Below are 18,512 nucleotides of genomic sequence, written 5' to 3'. Positions count from 1 at the left end.
CCCTGTAAGTATGTTGCATCAAGAGATACACCACAAATGGTAGGAAATCCATAACAATGTCAGTGCGAGGAAACCATCTGTGAAGGACACGAGGACATACACAAGTGATTTAACTGAAAAATTATTTTACACACAGGAAAGAAAATGACATTTTTTCATACTGCAGTCATAGTAAGCAGTAACACCAGAAGGTATGAAAAAAATTTGTAAGCTAACCAGCCAAAGATCAGACCTTGTTAAAAATGTACAACTTATTTGTCCAGTATTTACAAAGGTTATGATTATTCAAAGCAAATACAGCCTTTCATGAATTCTTTCGAGTATTTTCAATTAACACTGAAAATTAAGAAGTGATTTTGCACACTCCCTCATTTGGCTATCATCTACTATGGATAACTTGGCCAAGAAGCTTGGTGGTACATGTTAATTTGTTGTCATTTTACAAAGACAGCAAACCAAAAAATTGCCCTTGTAGCTGCAATTCTAAGCAGCAAAGTTTATTTGGAATATATTTCTAGAAACAACTTTCAACATCAAATATTAAAGGTTCTGTTACAGATGTCATCTGAGCAAGCAGCAAGATGTAAATTTAAAACATACAGTATATTTTTCTTTTTCATTAAAGACAAAAGATTACACAGTTAAGCATATGGAAGCCCATAGGACAAATCAGCTTACCACAAAAAGGAAAAAGAGAAAAACCCCAAACCTAAAAAAACCCCGTTCCTGAGAATTTTAAGATTGCAAGATTGCAGTAAGGACTCTCATTTTTAAAAAGGTCAAGCGACAAACATTTCAGACAGTGGCTTCAAACCTCTGAACGACAGCCATGCTAGTATGTGGCTCACTTCTGAAGTGTTCACAAGAGAAAACTACAAATGAGATTTTGCAATGAGGATTAAGTTTTAAGATAGTTGCCCGAACCTACACTGGAATTCCTGCCCTCACCCACTCCCTCTCCTGCCATCCCCCCAAAAGCTGACAGAAAGATTTGCAGCACACTGATTCACATTTACACATTCTGATGTAAGACAAAGGTAAAGCTGTGTAACTGAAGGATCTTGGAAAAAATTTTTCATCACGTTAGTAAAAAAAGCTCAGCACCTTGCAGATCAAAGAATATTTAACTATTTTGTTTGACTATTAAACACAGAAACAAAAGTCTAAGAAGATAACAAAGCAGTAAAAACTTGAACATAACATTGAAGAAATACTCAAATAACATAACTTATGTTGTACTACAACATTTTACTTCATTTAAGTACAGAAAATGTCACCCATCCTATGATTTATAAAGTACACAAAATAAGTACATAAAAGAAACCAAACCCCATCAAAAGATGATCATATATGTCCATATATACATAGAACGTACACACCTAAAATGTGCAAATTTCTTTTAATGCAAGTTAAACAAAACATTTGCAGGATAGAGTTGTACAATGATAATGGAAGATAGATTTCTACATATCCTAATGGTGTTTCCTATCTACAGCCAGTGCAAACTTACAAGGCACAAACTCAATGCTGATGCTGTAGTGTTGTAAGTTACATTCAGGCACATCTCCATTTGCAGTTCTGCAGGAAAAGAGCAATGGAAGTGCTACTTCTATACTAAACTGCCAGCCTTCTCTCACAGTTCAAGCAATAAATTGATGTAACCTATATGCTACAGTTACCAGTGGGATTCTGGGTTAATTCATCCCTGGAAAGGCTGTGGCTAAACATCTGTCCTAATCTCCTTACATGTGAAAGTATGCTATTTCCCAAAATACCTACCAGACATTCTCCAAAGACTACATATACCTTGCCAGCCTCAATGCGTGGGATCTTACAGGGTATTACTAATGCTTTTTTATAACTTCAGTCAAAACTTCTGCAGGAAGTGAATCCAGATTTTAAAAACCAAAACAACAAATAAATCCAAACAACCCCCCCAGAACAGCCAGCAAAACACCTTCTGAGTTACTTGCATTTAACAAACTTCTGTTAAATTGCATAGTGACAGTGTGTACCAGCTAGTAAAGAGTTAAAAACAAAAGCTTGCTGTTTAAGGCAAAATTTTAACACAGCATAGCAGAAAAAAGCCAAATAACAGGTCCATCAATATTTAATCTAAGTACTGGCCCATGTAGTCTTATCCTCACAGTGTCTTCTTTCTTACTTTAACAGCAAACCCACACTTGCAGTATGCTTGATTAGAAAATTTTGTTGTGTTTTCCTAAATGAAATGAGAGCAATTAATATGTATGCTGATTGACTGATACTGAAAACACCTGACAAATATGTTCTCTCCCACCCCTTAAAAAGGTTTTTGACTTTACTGGGAGTTAAAAACTCACTGGTATCCAGGTCTAATATACTACCTAAAATAGAACTAGTAATTTAAAGCTTTCTAGTATTTATTAGACATTACCACATCACTTTGCTGTCTGACCCTAAAATTGCATTTTTGTAATATTTTTCAATAGAAGACATTTAATAGACATCTGAGGAAAACAATACAATATAAAAGCTTAAGGGTCTTTGCAAAGGTATCTTCTATTCCTTCTGCAAAGTTAGAAGGGAGTGATTTTATTGGCATTTATTTGAATTGCCATCAATAAAGACACAGGAATACTTTAAAAAGTTCTAACACTTCACACATATCTTTGGTTTAGCCTTCCTGACCAAAGTCTTCTGTAAACTTCTTTAACTTCTCCAGATCCTGTTCATTAACTGTTGGTTTTGTGCTACTGAGCGACATGAGCATATCGGCCTGTCAGAACAAAAACAAACAAGTGTTTTCAGAAACAACTATAGGACCACTGCTACCAATTTTGCTGCCAGGATAAATATGCATTAAAAAAAAAAACATTAAGAAGTTCCTATTTACACAAAACTTTAAGTAAGCCTGAACACTTCTGCGCAGAGGCAGCATTTTAACCCTTTGAAGACAGACAATGGCAAGTGAGTTTTCCAGTAACAAAACCACAACCTCAGGTTTAGGTTTAAGCCACTCATCCATTCAAGTTTTATTCATCCCTTTTTTGAAAAGAACTGAACTTCCTTTTTTTTTTTGGTCAGTTACTGTTTTCAACCTGTGATTAACTACAGCAGATTAAGTGGAAAATAATCAGATGTTCCCATGTACTCTTCACAGTCCAGCAATGTAGAACAGTAGTTTGTGATTCATCTCTAGCAAAGTTTTACTGCTCATGACTGATTATTTCGGTCTCTTCAATTCAGTCAATTTCCTAGATAAATATCCAGATGCGAGGAAAGGGAGTTTAGAAAATAATTCATAGGTCTATGAAGTTGAAAGCAGCAGTTAAAATACACTGGGAATAAAAAGGGGAAAGAAAATTCCTAAGAATTCCTAAAAAGAATCAATTCCTAGCCAAGGGCAACTGAAGAAAGTAGATGCCCAACACCTCATATTACTATAAAATTATGGGTAAATCCGAAAGTTAGTATAATGATTTTCTACATGTGGTATTTGTCTCATCAGACTAGAGGCACCCTGCTTAAAAAGAACTGAAGCCTTATCTTTTAGGGACAAGAACTGATTTTGGACACTGAAACAGCTGCCTTTAGTATATCAGAGCCCAAGTACCATTAGAAGCACACTAGGACTGCTGTCTTTAATTCCAGGAAAGATTAAAAATCCAATCAGACCATACAGGGAGAAGTTTTAGGGCATGCCTGCACCTGCATAAATCCTTTTCTACTTCCTCAGTATGCAAATACACACAGGAAATTCTTTTCTGAAATACAGTGATGGTTCTGTTTACAAAGCAGTGCCTGTGATCCCCATGAAATGCATTGATTTCTTTCATTCCTTACAGGACTGTTTGCACACAGGAAACTACAGCAGCAGATTTGTTATGAAGTGCTTCCCACAAACTTTGTACTTACATTCAAAATTTTCTTCTGCTGCTCTTGGGGAAAAATACAGAATGAGTGTCCAGCAATTATTTTTTTCTTAAGCAGTGAACTAAAATTGAAAACTGTCTTACATATTTTATTCCCTAGGCCAAAACAAGTATTTTAATATGCACAAAAAAAAACCAGCAGAAAGAGCTGTATCACCTATGATGAATTTTAACCAAAACTACCATTACATCCAAAATCTTCTTAGATTTTGGTTTTATACTTGTATCTATTTCATGGGCAATATTTACCTACAGCACATCCCTCCCCAATTTACAATGAATGTAATTTTCTGTTTCCCAGTATTTATGCCACAGTGATGAGAAGAAAGTGTATCATGGTGCAGGAACCCTAAAGGTTTTGAATGAATAAAAGCCAAGTGAAAGAACAGTGGAAGAGCCAGATACTGTCTGTGGATGAGAGGACGGCAGCTGCAGGCCAGCAGACAAGAATAAGAAATGCTTATCAGGGATAGACAGCTGTCTTTTTCATAAGCATGCCATACTGCAGTGCTGTATGTTGAGAATTCAAATGTTATCTGGAACGCCCAGCATTTCTGAAAACAAACATCTCATCCAATTGTCCTGAAAAGGACTCTTTACCTTAAAGCCTTTTCAGAGTTGTGCAAGGCAAGAAAGAAATGCTACAAAGAATACCTACCATGGAAACTTTAGGCTCCAGTAATTTATCACTTGGGACCTCCATCCATGTCATTTCTATGGCTTCAGGATCACCTGGAGAGCAGGGGGTGAATAAATCTACTATTGTATTTGGATTAAGCAGTGATGGTCCTTTTACCTAAAAATAAGAAAACACTCAGTTTAGGGGAGTTATTATTTTAAAGACAGAAACCAGAAGCTGAACAGTACCCTAAGCAAAAACATTCCTTGATTTTATGCAGATGCCCTACCCATTGGGAAGACATGTCCTGTGAAAGAGAAATTGTACAAGTGTACTGGTATTGTTCACCTTGAAAACATGCAGATGTAGCCAGATACTTAAATTCACTTCAGGTCAAATCCCAGAAGCCACGTCCTCCTAAGGGTGAGGATTTCTGTGGAAAATTGACATGCCAGGAAATCTGCTTGGAGAAGACCACCCTTCCTGGTCCCTGGTCACTTCAGGAGTTCATTCGTCACTCGTTAGCGGCTCTCTAAAAGCTTCCCAGAGCGTTTCCCCCCCCCCCGCCGCGTTCCCAAGCTCCCGGCGCCTTTCCCGGCACCACCCGAGCAGCGCTCCGTGGGACGCAGCGCCACCTAGCGGGAGAACAAACCAGCCTTTCTTGCCGCCCCAGGCAGACGGGCAGACCCCAAAAAGCTGCGGCGTGGCTGCTCCCTTCCCGCAGTACCCTCCTCACTGCCCGGCACCGACTACTGCTTCCCCTCGCCGGTACCCGCAGCACCACACACCCCCGGCAACTCGGAGCATATGCAGAGGTTGAAGGACAATACACTAACTGGCTATGGACAGAACAGGATTTGCTATTCCAAACTGCATTTAGAGCAAGATGCTGGAGAGCAGATTGTAATATTCAACATGCGCTCTGACAGGCCTGCATTATCAGTATGGCAAGGAAAAGTTTACAGTTAATTACTGACAACTGAGGAAAGCTCTGCTGAACTGAGGCAAGCTGTCTGTTATAATGCAAATAATAACTCTAAGATTTTGCTTATAAAAACAAAATCACATCCAATTAAAGCATTAACAATACAAGTGGAATCACCTTGGCTTATGTCAGAGCCTTCAAAATATTGCAGTTGCGGGTTTTTTCCTTCCTTTTTTTTTCCTGAGCAAAAATAAGTAAGATGCAAGAAGTCCTTTTGAAGTTGTTCTGCAAACTGTGACAACTGAGGTTATTTCATTGCTCCATGGCAAGCTGAAAACATGCCTCAGATTGTTCCAAATTTGAACAAGATGCTAAAAGCTAATAGCCCTTTAGCCAGAAATGTCCTTGTCACTTAAAGACAACAGATAAATAATTCAGACATCACAGCTTAAGGGAAGCAAGCATCTGAAAAATCCTTGATATATCAAAATAACTGCTTATTTATCAACAAATACAGTTTACATCAGATTGTTACTCTGAGCTGTCCCCAGAAGTTAAACTTACTGTCCTCTCATATTCTGGACCATACTGGATTTAAGTGTGTCTTTCTCTTTGAATCTTAGGCTGAGTGAGTTCACTTGAAGAAACTACATTGAAAAAAAAGAGCCTATCTTCAAAGTGAGTGTAGCTGCTTGGTTCAGGGCCCTTAACCCTTTTATGTCAGGTTGAGCTACTGGTAAAAAAATTGTAATTGTAACTGAGATGACAAAGAACTGCTGCCAACACAACATACATGGTACTCAACAGCTTAGGATCTAAAATTTTTCCTACCGCACCCGCTCTTTTGAAAAGCAACAAATTAAAGCTTCCTTTTACAGCAATCAGCACCTCTGCAGAATATCCTGATCCACCTTCACCCAAGACACATGAATTTCTGTAAAAATCAAACTTTGCACTAAAAATATTAACAAAAACTACCTTTAGTCTGGGTCTGCTTTAAAATATGCTACACAGCAAAATAAAATTTTATTAAACTGATACATTTGTATCTATTTTAACCTCTCTTTATAACCATTGATATTACCATATCAGTATCTTTTATTTTTCATTTAAGAGTTTAATAGTTTACAGGGAACAATTAATTTAACTGAACAAGCATCTGTGCAAATTTTCCAGGGGAAAGACATTCCCAGATTTAATGGATTTAGACTGGTGGTAAAGAGTGCCAATTGGTTCTTGTTCAGATAAAGTTTCTGAGATCCAAATATTGTGAAGAAATGTTTAAGTCAGTACATAGCATGTAGAGGTAACTGGGAGATAAGCCAAACAATATAAATAGGCTCTTTGGTGTGCACCTATATAAAAGTAAAGTGGTTTTTACATTGCAGCAGTGTAAATGAAACACAGACTTCGCTCAGTTTTGTTGCATCTTCACTATTGTCACAAGTAACACCGACTCAATGTTTCTACCAGGACTCTACAAGAACCTTAATTTTTTCAGTTTCAAAAATATGCCAAGTAAACAGAATGTGCTTAAGCATAATCCATCTGTTCTCAAGTGGATGAGGGATACATTTATTTTTTTTTCCAACATGTTAAGAACCACTTAAATTGAAATAGAAAAAGAGCACTTCTGTAACACTGCCATTTCAGTCAAACTGCAAACTGAATGCTTTTAACACGCTCTAGAGACATTAAGAGTCAGAGCATGAATATTCAGAAATCAGGTCCACCAGACTTACAGCAGGACCTAGGGGCCTATGGGGAAAGGAAGAACAGTTCTCCCCAGTCAATAAAAGGGACATTCATAAGCATGCAGTATTACCTCAAACCAAATTCAGTTTATTTGCAAGGAATTTTCAAATTAAGACTGTTCTTATAGATGAAATAACTTGAAAAAATTTAATTCCTACTTACTTTTTTAAAGTGAGTTGCTGATTGCACTTTTCTAACAGGCTGCATCAGTGCATCACGGACAATGATGCTTATATCTGCACCAGAATAGCGCTCAGTTTTCTTCCCAAGCTCTCGAAAATCTGATTCTTTTAGGTCATTTGGAGTTGACCCAAGGTGAAGCTTGAACATTGCAGCCCTGGCATGGTCTTCAGGTAAAGAAATATAAATACGCTTCTCAAACCTGGTTTAAAAAACAAAAAACCAAAGTGTTCCCAAGATGCCAGCTCATGCAGGTGCACACTGGAAAGAGCTCATGCAAATGAGTATATAGTTTGATCCTAACAGTATTAGAAAGAAGCAGTTTCAGTATAACAAACCTTTAAAAAAAAAAAAATCTGAGGCAAATATTTGGCAACCTATTCTCATAAATAATACTTCAGTTAGCATAAGCTAACATCCAGAATATAGCAACTGCTTCCTTTACATTACAAAACCCTTCTCCTCAGATGTTTTTCCAGCAGAGTTTGAGTCTAAAAAGAAAAAACTGAGAGGAAGGAATCTTTAAGTCTTGAAGTGTATTTGAACAGATTTCACACTCAAAGAAAGAACTGCCTGATAACAAGTTTATGCAACAACTTTCCACGGTCTCCAACTAAATTAAGAAAACACCATAGATGGAAGTAAATTTGAAGTAATTCTCAAGAAAACATTGGTAACTGCAGTTCCTCCTTTGAAGCTGCATCTGTTCTCAGAGTGGAGATTACCTCCCACACACAAAGTAAGAGCAACTCCAAATTCTGCTGAACACAATTAACCTGATAGACATGACAAAGTGGCCCAAATCCATGAAAAATTAATTTTATTACAGCCATTGTTGTACAAAAGTTCCTTTAAGTCTTGTGGACAAGAGCTAGGGAATTTCTCTTTCATGTTGCCGAGAACGAGAAAGTGGTTTGGGTTGAGAGTGACCTTGAAGATCATCTAGTTCCAACCTCCCTGCCACAGGCAGGGGCACCTTCCCCTAGACCAGCTTACTCAAAGCCCCATCCAACCTGGCCTTGAACACTTCCAATGATGGGACATCCACAACTTCTCTGGGCAACCTAAACCCATCTCCTTCCAGTTTGAACAACTGCCCCTTGTCCTGGCATTACAAGCCTGGGAAAAAAAAAGCAAGGAACATCTCTCCATCTTTCTACTAAGCTCCCTTTATAGATTGAAAGGCCACAATAAGGTCTCTCTGGATCCTTCTCTTCTCCAGGATGAACAGCCCCTACTCTTATAGCCTGCCTTCAGAGGAAAGATATTCTGATCACTCTCATGGCCCCCTTTTGGACCCACTCCATCAGGTCCATGTTTGTCTTTTACTGTGGATCCCAACCAAAGCTGGAAATTCAAAGATGGAATTTCAAGAGTGACTTGAAATTTTCAGCAACACCTTCACCCCTGTATCTGGCTCATACAACACTAGAGTCATACAGATGGGAAGTGACATCTGGAGGTCACCTGGTCCAACCCCAAATCAAATTGAAGTATGGTCAGTTTCAATTAAGTTTATAAATAAAAAACACTGTCAGTCACAAAAAACCAATGATTTTTAGCCTACAAAAATGGCCATTATCCAAGCTGTGTCCTCATCACAACATAATCCGATTTGTCACATAACTGTATGTGTCCTCTGCTTGCTCTGCAGCTCAGAGAAAGATCCAACTAATCAGGTACAGGCAGTCCTGTATCTGCAAAAGTCCTTTATCTGCAAAACAGCAGGTAAAAATCACAAGTTACCCCTGACCAGGAGAAAAACATGGTGTTTCTGTGTAAGGTTACACTTCCACGAAAGAACTCAAGCTACTCACCAGTTTGTTTGCAGCTGAAAAGCTCTACCCCCTCTTGTCCTTCTGAGGTGTGTATTTTCTAACTTGTCCCCCAAGTCCACCAGAAAACTAACAAGCAAGCACAAAACTCTGTTTCTTCAAGCATAATCATCTAGCCAAGAAATCAGATAAACTACAGGGCCAATGTAAGAGTGAAAAACCTACCTCTCTAAAGGGGCAAGGGGCTATTAGTTGGGCTAAGTGCACCACATGGAATTGAGTTGCAGAACATTAACCATGTCTGCAAATATGAGCTGGATGAACACCTCGAGTACTCTCTGGCTGAAGGCTCACACCAGTTGAGAATTTCACACCATGAAAAAAATGCCATCATACCTTCTCCTGATAGCAGAATCCAAAACCCAGGGTATGTTTGTTGCTCCTAAGACCAAGATTCCTTCATTGTCAACACCAACCCCTATATCAAGGCAGAAATAATTTCCTTGTTTAGATGATGAACAGAGACTGTTTTAAAAAATCATCAAAATTTAGTGGGGTGGAATGTATTTTTAGTGTTCTCCTACAAGCTACACTTAAAAATACAGATCTTAATTTCTCTGTCTGATTCTGAAAACCAAATAAACTTACCTTGCATCTGGACTAGAAATTCTGTTTTTATCCGTCTAGCAGCCTCACTTTCATTTTCACTTCTTGACCCACACAGGGAATCTATCTCATCAATGAAGATGATAGAAGGTTTGTTTTCTCTGGCAAGCTGGAACAAGTTTTTCACTAATCTTAAAGAAGGAAACAGCTTTAGCTATATTAATAATTACAACAGCAGAAACACGTAACTTGAGATTGTGATACAGTCATTTCCTTTAGAGAAAGAAAGAAAAAAGGTGCATTAACATAAAGCTACTCAAAGACACAACATTCTTCCAGCTCCAAGACTCAGAATTAGAATGAGAGAGCCCAGCATAATGAGAAAAAAATTAAGAGTGCTCCAGGCATGACTTTTCAAGATAAAACCCTTTTTCAGTTTACACTTCTACATGACAGCCTGGACTATACAAAACCACCACTCTAGAAAGCCTTTTTCTTTTGAATCTTTCTCTTAACATTTCTAACTTAAATTAATTCTAGAGATTTTGTAAGATGTAACATGTATATTTACTTTACACAACTTTATTTACTAAATAATTTTTATATGACAAGAAGCATTGGTTTGCAAAACAAACAAACAAAACAACCTAAAACAAACCCCAGAATACTTCTAGCCATCTCTCATGAACACATTTTACTAGGTTAAAAAAAATACGACTATGCTGGGAAATTCTTTGTATTACAGCACTAAATCTCAGGCAATAATGTCAAATAAAGTCAAACATAAAATCTAATGCCAAGCCAGTTCTGTATTCCTTTTGCAATAGAAAAGAAGCAGCTTAAGGTTTCCAGCTTTCTGGGGAAAAAAATAACTCAGTTCAAACACTTTATCTAACAGCCTTTCTTCCCCATTCTATCAACTTTAAATAGTGTTGCTCAGTTGTCCCACACTTCAAACTATTAAAGCATGGTTGTGACAAGTATGCTTATCAGTATATGAAAATCCTTTCCCCTATAGAACCAGAGCTTTTGATTAATTCAAGAAATCTCTTTTGGAAGACTAAATGGACAAATTCCTGGACTTCTAGACTGCAACCAACACGTCACTCCTGGTCTTCTGGTTTCCTGGTGTTCTTCACATATCACATAGTGACAAATGAAGACTTAGCATAGGGACCCACAAAATTTCCTTTCATGGCTGCTTCTGTCCTTCAACCTATCTTTGCAAGTCTCTTACTTCTTTCAGATTTTGTTTGAAATTGGGATGAAGTAAAAACCCACCTCTGTATGGAATAAGAAATGCCACATAGCTGCTGGGGAGATGCCAAGAAGCAATTAACTCAGCACTTCAGACTGATACAGTGTACAATCACAGCTGAATTCAGAAGGGAAATGAGCTCTGTGGTGCTCCCAAAATCTTTCTGAGCAGGTTTAAAAACTATCTTGAGCACACAAGAGAGTTTCTCAAAATGCAGCACATAATGGTATCTTTATATGGCACTGCAGCATGAAGCACAGAAAGACCTGTAGTTTGTTTTTTAAAAGACAAGACTATTCCCTCAAATTCTTTACAGCAACTTATCTCACTCTGTATTACTTTCTTATTCACAATGTTTTCCTGGACCTCTGGCAACTCCAACTTACTTTTCACTTTCACCTAACCACTTTGAGACAAGGTCAGATGAAGATACTGAGAAGAAGGTAGAGTTGTTTGCTTCTGTTGCCACAGCTTTTGCTAAATAAGACTTTCCTGTTCCTGGTGGTCCAAACAGAAGAATTCCTCTCCAGGGTGTTCTCTTGCCTGCAAGAGAGAAACCAGCAGTTTTCAAAATAGTGTAGAACAACTGAACCTATTTTTTGATTATGCCCCCCTAAGGTGCTCGCTCGGAGGCTTTCCGCATCTACCCATGAAACTTCCGTCAGATGGATCCCAATCTCTTTGTTAAGAGCTCGGCTTGAGTTTGTGATACATGGACACAACACACTTCACAGGCCCCAGTGTCAGTCCTGACTGGCCAATGGTAAATAAATGCTGTAATCCTGACCTGTAAACAGGTGTGGAAATTTAATGGGCAGGATGACTGCTTCTTTAAGTGCTTCTTTGGCACCTTCAAGGCCAGCAACATCACTCCATTTGACATTTGGTCGCTCCATAACAATTGCTCCTGTAAGAAAAGATTGTCTAAGTTAGTGATGTACATATCTTTCCACAATGACAACAAATTCCATTTGGTGAAAAAAAAAGAAAAAAAAAATCTATGCCCATGTCTATCCTGAATAAAAACAAGGCATTTCTAAGATGATAGAAACACTGAACTCTGTTAGTCAAATGGATGTTATTTTCACAGAAATCTGTCACACTGATATACCACAATAAATCTTGGATAACCAGAATATTCCTGAGTTAGTAGAAGTCCTGGCACCATCTCTTCACTAAATCACCACTGCACTTCCCAAAAACCTAAAAATTTCATTTTAAACAATGAGCTAGCTGCACTAACTCAGGATTTTTAAAGATTTTCCAGCAGATGAAGTAACTTGTTGGGTATCTCCAGATGTGCAGCAAACAAACGGATCATCTAACAGGAGAGAGGTGTGACAGGTAGGGCTGAAAGCATCAGAAAGGTTATATGGATCCTCCTTAGCTGCAGAAGTATTTTCTTAGTCAAGGCACATTCTCTCAAAGTTTAGCACCAAGTCTCATCTCCCTCAATCAATGAGTTGAGCCAGCTGAGCTGCAATTTAGCCTTCGCTTCAGATTGGTTAGTCTGACATGCTAAAAATTTAGTCTCAACTACTTGTAGATTTGGAAGCTTGGAACTCAGCTAGTAATTGAGTATTAAATCTTGTAATCCTAGCCACTACTTCTGCTATCTGAGATCAGATTCATGTGAGAAGAAACAAAGTCTTTATAGTGAGAGACAGGATAGGAGTTCAATATTCATCAATTTTCTGCCAGTTTTGAAAACCAGAACACTGTCCCTTATAACTGTGCACAGGATTAAATAAATGTGCAGAGAAGTAGAAAAAGCGCAGTACAGTTTCCAACTGAGATATGACAGCTCCTGAAATTACACAGGTACAAGATTTGGTAAATGCATTTGATCTTTGTTACAGTCGAAAACAGGAGAACTATGAGGTTTCTTCAGATCCATAAGCACCTTCTGGTAGCGAAGTTCTGAACAGTTCTTCATTATTAAAGGGAAATAAATATCTAAAAAGCCTCCTTTTTACTGCACACACAACTGCTGGTAGCTGCTACATGTTGCTTCACTGACTGTGTTCTGTATTTGAATTCAAAAACCCAAACTATGCTACTGAACTGGGAGAGCATTATCACTGCATATGAGAAAATGCTACCTGTTACTATAAATGGGCAAGAATCCATGTTTTTCACTTGTAAATGTGAATACAAGTCTTTTTTGTGAAAACAGTCCTGCTTACACTAAGTATTTGTATCATCATTTCCTTAGCCTCTAGGCAACACACTAGTGCACAGTGCACTTCAGAGTAAAAACTACTCATTCAGTTTAGCCAATAGCTACCTGGGATTTTGCAACTTCTGCTGGAAAATGCTAGCTTGACAGGTGATACAATTTTAACATGAAGCACAGGGCGCAGGAGATACATTTCAATATGGTCACTGTGTAAGTTCATGGCACACAAGTCCATTTACTTCCATAAAGACTATGCTTTTGCATGTAAAGATTACATACTAGTTGAGCCACTTACAGACATTAAGTTAATCCATAAAATTTAGATGGCAAAAATATAGGAACTTGCTTGACTGAAGTCACCACTATTTAAAGAAAAGGATGCTTCAAATTACCTTGAAGTTGATTCTGTAGCTTCTTTTTTTCAGGGTCCTCTGATTCCCCTTCCCCATCACTGTCATTCCTGATTTGGAGACAAAATGTTGAAATATAGTAAGGGAGACTTCTGTCTTACGATAAAAATCAGAATGCAAAAAGCAGAAAACCCACCAGGCTGAGGAATCAAAGAAACACTGAGATGCTTTCAGACCTCTACAGGTTTACATGATGGTAGAAAAGCAGAAGTACACTTTTCTATGATTTTGTTCCAACTCACCCTCCTTTGCAATTTCAACTTCCTCTTATGGGTCTGAGACCTCTTAGCACTTCTACGTGCTTTGAGCCAGACTTTAGGAAACACAGCCCTTATATCCAGCAACACAGAGGTGCTAGAATGGTTTGTTTGTAGACACTGGCACTTGTCCTCTATCTGGACTTGCAACAGGACTTGGCCAATTCCATCTAGTACTATGAAACTCTCGTCTTACCAGAGCAAAGAAAGCTGGAAGTTAAAGAAGGAGGAGAGACTAGATAGTGAACAACTGGAGTGAAGGTCATAAAAATACACGTAGCCTGGGTGGTATTACCATTTTCTTCCATTATAAATAAGCAGAACATGGTACATGTCAAAAAATAAAACTGATGAGATGAGCAAACAATGAAAAAGACTGAAAATCAGGTAAAGTTTTAAAAGACAACTGAGAACTTTAGCTATTCAGGACTCCTAAAAAGGGCAGTCCCACCAGAAGGTATCATCCTGAATCCTTCCTCCCTCCTATCCCTATAAAAGCAGTAGCAAATGCAAAAGAGGCTGGGCTTGTTTGGGTGGCTCTACTTGTTCAACTTTCTGATATGCAAAGTGAGAAACAAATCTAAGAGAAGGGAAGCAGCGGAGAGACCAGGCAGCAGCCAATACATTCGAGGGATTCAGTCCACCTTACAGAACTTTATCCTACATAGGGCTTTTCATCTCTTATCAAGTGTGAGACAGATCAAACTCAGTAACCCCAGCAGTCATCAGTCTGAAATTATTTTCTAGTTAGTAGGTATTTAAACACAGAAAAACTTTAAAGTCATCAGGCTCATTGCCATTAAATCCAATAATCACTGGATTCAGCTGTTAGTCTGAAGCAACTTTCATTCTTCAGTGAATTTCCTTTGCAAATGTTCACATCTTAGTAAACAAGCACAGAAATGCTTTGATGGTAATTCATGTTATTTTTATTAACCCACTGTATTTCAGAATTAGAAGTCATGTGAAGCATTTCAGAAACATAAGTTAAAATGATCTTTGAATAGTTGAAGTTTCGAATAAGCTGAGTTCAGGAAGTATTTTGCTTTACCTTCTCCAAAAACATACCCTTTTCCTTCAGTTTTTTTCTTTAACTGGTTTTGGTGCAGTTTTTTCTCTCTTTTTCAGATATTCTTTCAGCTTTTCTGCTCGGTCCAAGTATTCTGTACATTTTGCTCTAATGCTTCGTTTTGCTTTATCACCCTGTGCTTCATCTAAGAGTTTGAAGAGAAACAATTTGTTAACAGCAAAACACATGTGCATCAATCAAAAAACAAGACTAAAAATCTGTCTTCTTTATCTCTTATCAACATACCTCTCTCAGGGCTCACCACATAACCAAACATCTCAACTACTCATTTTTCCACTATACCTTGGAAAGAACTGACCAAAAGGACGTCATTGTGTAACAGTGATCAAATATTCACCTGAACATTGCCTTGGCTTAAAATTTGACTCTAGAGGATTAAGGACAACAGCATTGGAAGCTTTTCTGTCAGCCTTTCAAGCTGCTTGACATTGCCTTAATAACTGCTTTGCTAAAATAGCTAATCTAGAAGCTGCTTGCGCTAGGCAATTTTTTATTTAGAAGCATACTTGATTCTTCCATAGGCCGTTAATTTTAAAAGATAAAGAAACATTACATAAAACATTTGAAAGAACTAGGTGTGTTTCAACAGCCACACTGTTCTCATAATCACTATTATAGTATTTCAAATCAACAGTCAAAATTTAACATGTCAGGTTTATGTGCTAAGTTTCCAAAAGTACATCAGTATTGTTAAAAGCACAGAAAGTGATATTCTGTAAGATTTAAATGGACAGGAAGTGATAAACACAGATTATCCTAATAATAAAGGACCGTAGAGAAAACAGTATTTTTTTCAAATCATGAAGATCTGTAAGTATACTTTCGTCAGGCAAGCAACCCAGCCCACTTACATAAGGGCTGTACCTACATTAAGAAAGACCACTCCTTGCATACAAACACTGAATGTGACACAAAAGGTACACAGAACTGTGAAAAGGTGTAAAATAATGAGAATATGGAAACCGAAGAAAAATTGTTACATAGAAGTCCATCTCATACATTTTCTTGGCCAAGATAAACAGCAAGACTATGACATTAAGGAGCAAAAAATGCCAGCAGAGAGGCTGTAGAAGGGCAAGCAGCATGAATTAAAGGAGCAAAAAACACTGCAGATACAGCAAAGACTTAATGTGTAACATGGTTTTCAGCACAACAGAAATACAGGGATCCCTGTACTTATTGTCGTATTTCCTCGTGCAGTGGCCAGCTTGAAACACTGCTACAAAAGTCCAGAGGAGAGACAGCAAACATCTGCCTCCTGTCTTAAAAAAACCTAAAACAAAACACAAGTAAAAAATAATCTGATTTCTTAAAAGAATGGAGCAAGCACACAACACAGTAAAGGCAAAAGCTGCAAAATATATGACCTCAGTCAAACTACAATTAGCAAGTATCATCTGTTGATGAGAGCAGAAATTTAAATACTGCTGTCAACATAAGAGAATACTCTTGAGCAATCTGACGACGAAACTCTACATAATCATCCAATACATCCCACTTACATTTAACAACATGGAGAAAATACTGCACAGCATGTTGGTACAAGCGGAAGGCTTCCTCATAGTTTCCTGCTTTATCTTCTTGTGCTGCCTTGGTAGCAAGGTCTATTGCTTTCTGTAATACAAACAAATGATTAATTGCTGTGTATTTTCCATGATCAGAGACCATTTAAGCTGTTACAGTTCTTTGATGGCCAGTTTTTCTGCTCTTCAAAATTTACCCACCCCCCAAATTTGGGGGCAATTGATTATCCTAGGTGGTTTTGTACAAGACACAGTATTTCCTTTTATGAACAGCAGGATTTACAAACTGCTGAAATTGACTAGCACACAAAAAAATGCAAGTGAGAAGAACAAGTTTCTGTGTACTAAGCTGGAACTAATACTATTTTGTCTATGCAGTTTTTCTTACCAATCTCTTGCATTTATTATGGCAGGATCTGGAAAGCCATTATAAGGCTTGGGTTTTTTTTCATAACAGACCTAGACACTTTGAACTATGGTACAGATGTCCTGTTTAGGGCATGGTTTAGTGATACACTTGATAGTGGCTGGGTTAATGGTTGGATTCAATCTTATCCAACCTAAACAATTCTATGATTCTATGACTGATGACATCAGTAAACCTTGTAAACAGCAAAGTCAATACAGGAAGTACTTGACTACAACCACTGAAACTAGCACTATCTATGCTTGGAGACATCTTCAAAGAACAATTTCTTGGCTTCTCTAGAAGGATTTAGGTTCTTGATACCCTAGTGAGAAACTCTAATTATCACTCCAGTGGGAGAGGAGAACCCCCCCTCCCCCCCGCAAACAGAGACCATACCCAAATCTCGAGCATCAAAAAGTTCTATGAGAAGCTACGAATGGATTTTTAATTTATTTGTTCAGCTAGTTTCAAACAAATCTGACTGTGGTCTAAGCCACTGCATTGCACACACTGCCCTGTGGATTTATTGGTATCACAGCTATTCCGTTGCTCTGAAGTGCTTATTACTTTTTATTACACTTTCCTCCTTGGAATGCCCATACTACTTCAAGACAATTAAAACTGTCATTTTGACCACTGGTTCATGCAAGTTAGAAAATCAGCCACAGTTAACCAACACCAACTAAATATTCTGTAGTCCCTCACCTATTTTTTTCTCATGTGGTTCCTTTTCCTAAGCATTGTTAGTATGCCCAAGATGATTGTGTAATGTCAGGGAGCAGGGTTGAGAGCTTGAACTGCAGCAAGGAGTTTCCATTAGGCATTCCAGTACAGATACTTTTGCCACTATCTAGACACTGTGCTGTGTTTCAGGCAGAACAAAGCAAGTAAACAATAGCCATGAAAGAAACAGCAAAATATTGCATTCTACTGCTTTGTGTTGCTGCCTTGGAAGCAAAGATCATCTCAACAGATATACCTGAAATCAAAGGTATTTAAAAACAATGAACCAATTAAACAGACTCTATGTCTCTGTTGTGGCAGGTGTTGGAGCAAGCATCTGTTTCTTTGGAACAGAACCGAAGTCTTTCCTTTTTGGAGAGGCCAGGAGCTGATAAGCAGTTTCCCAGGTGTGAATTGACAGCTGCCTCCTTGCCACCCATTTTATGCTGATTCCCTTACGCACCTCTGTGAACCATTCAAATCTAGCAACAGAGCAAAAATTAACCCCCCAAAAAGTTATTTTCATATTAAAGTTCTTAAGTCCTGTCATCGACTTTAATTACCACGGGGCAGCCCAATAATTCCTGGATCCAGTACAACAAAGACAGTGATACATGTGACATTAATCCCAAAGAATAAATGGCACAGATCACGTGCTGAAACAGAACTGTTTTCTCCCAGTTTTAGCAGGTGATCTTTGCCTGTTCCTCTGAAATAGGCGAAAGTCTGCATCACGTATGTCCTGGTTTTGCTCTATTCTCTTTTTGTAAACAGCCAAAGACTATTACCTGGCTATTAGATTGTCAGCTCTAATACTTCATTACATCGGCTGCATCTTAGCCTGTTACTGTGAAGAACATCACTGCTATCAAACAGAAAATCATTATTA

At 38.1% G+C, this 18,512-nt stretch overlaps 1 protein-coding gene across 1 annotated transcript; it reads right to left on the bottom strand.

The window, feature by feature from the left end:
* Positions 1–463: 463 nt before the first annotated feature.
* VPS4B (vacuolar protein sorting 4 homolog B) lies at positions 464–16,651 on the bottom strand. The gene is given in 11 exon segments (XM_008637089.2): positions 464–2,758; positions 4,573–4,710; positions 7,376–7,595; positions 9,565–9,646; positions 9,817–9,965; positions 11,419–11,575; positions 11,820–11,939; positions 13,604–13,671; positions 14,947–14,961; positions 14,963–15,092; positions 16,471–16,651. Coding segments are annotated over 11 exon segments (1,347 nt in total). The 5' UTR covers positions 16,637–16,651; the 3' UTR covers positions 464–2,656.
* Positions 16,652–18,512: the final 1,861 nt, after the last annotated feature.

The sequence above is a fragment of the Corvus brachyrhynchos genome, unplaced genomic scaffold, assembly GCF_000691975.1.
Source record: "Corvus brachyrhynchos isolate BGI_N302 unplaced genomic scaffold, ASM69197v1 scaffold237, whole genome shotgun sequence".
NCBI classification, from domain to species: domain Eukaryota; kingdom Metazoa; phylum Chordata; class Aves; order Passeriformes; family Corvidae; genus Corvus; species Corvus brachyrhynchos.
The sequence above is the reverse complement of the archived record's forward strand: the minus strand, read 5'-3'. Positions and strand labels throughout refer to the sequence as shown.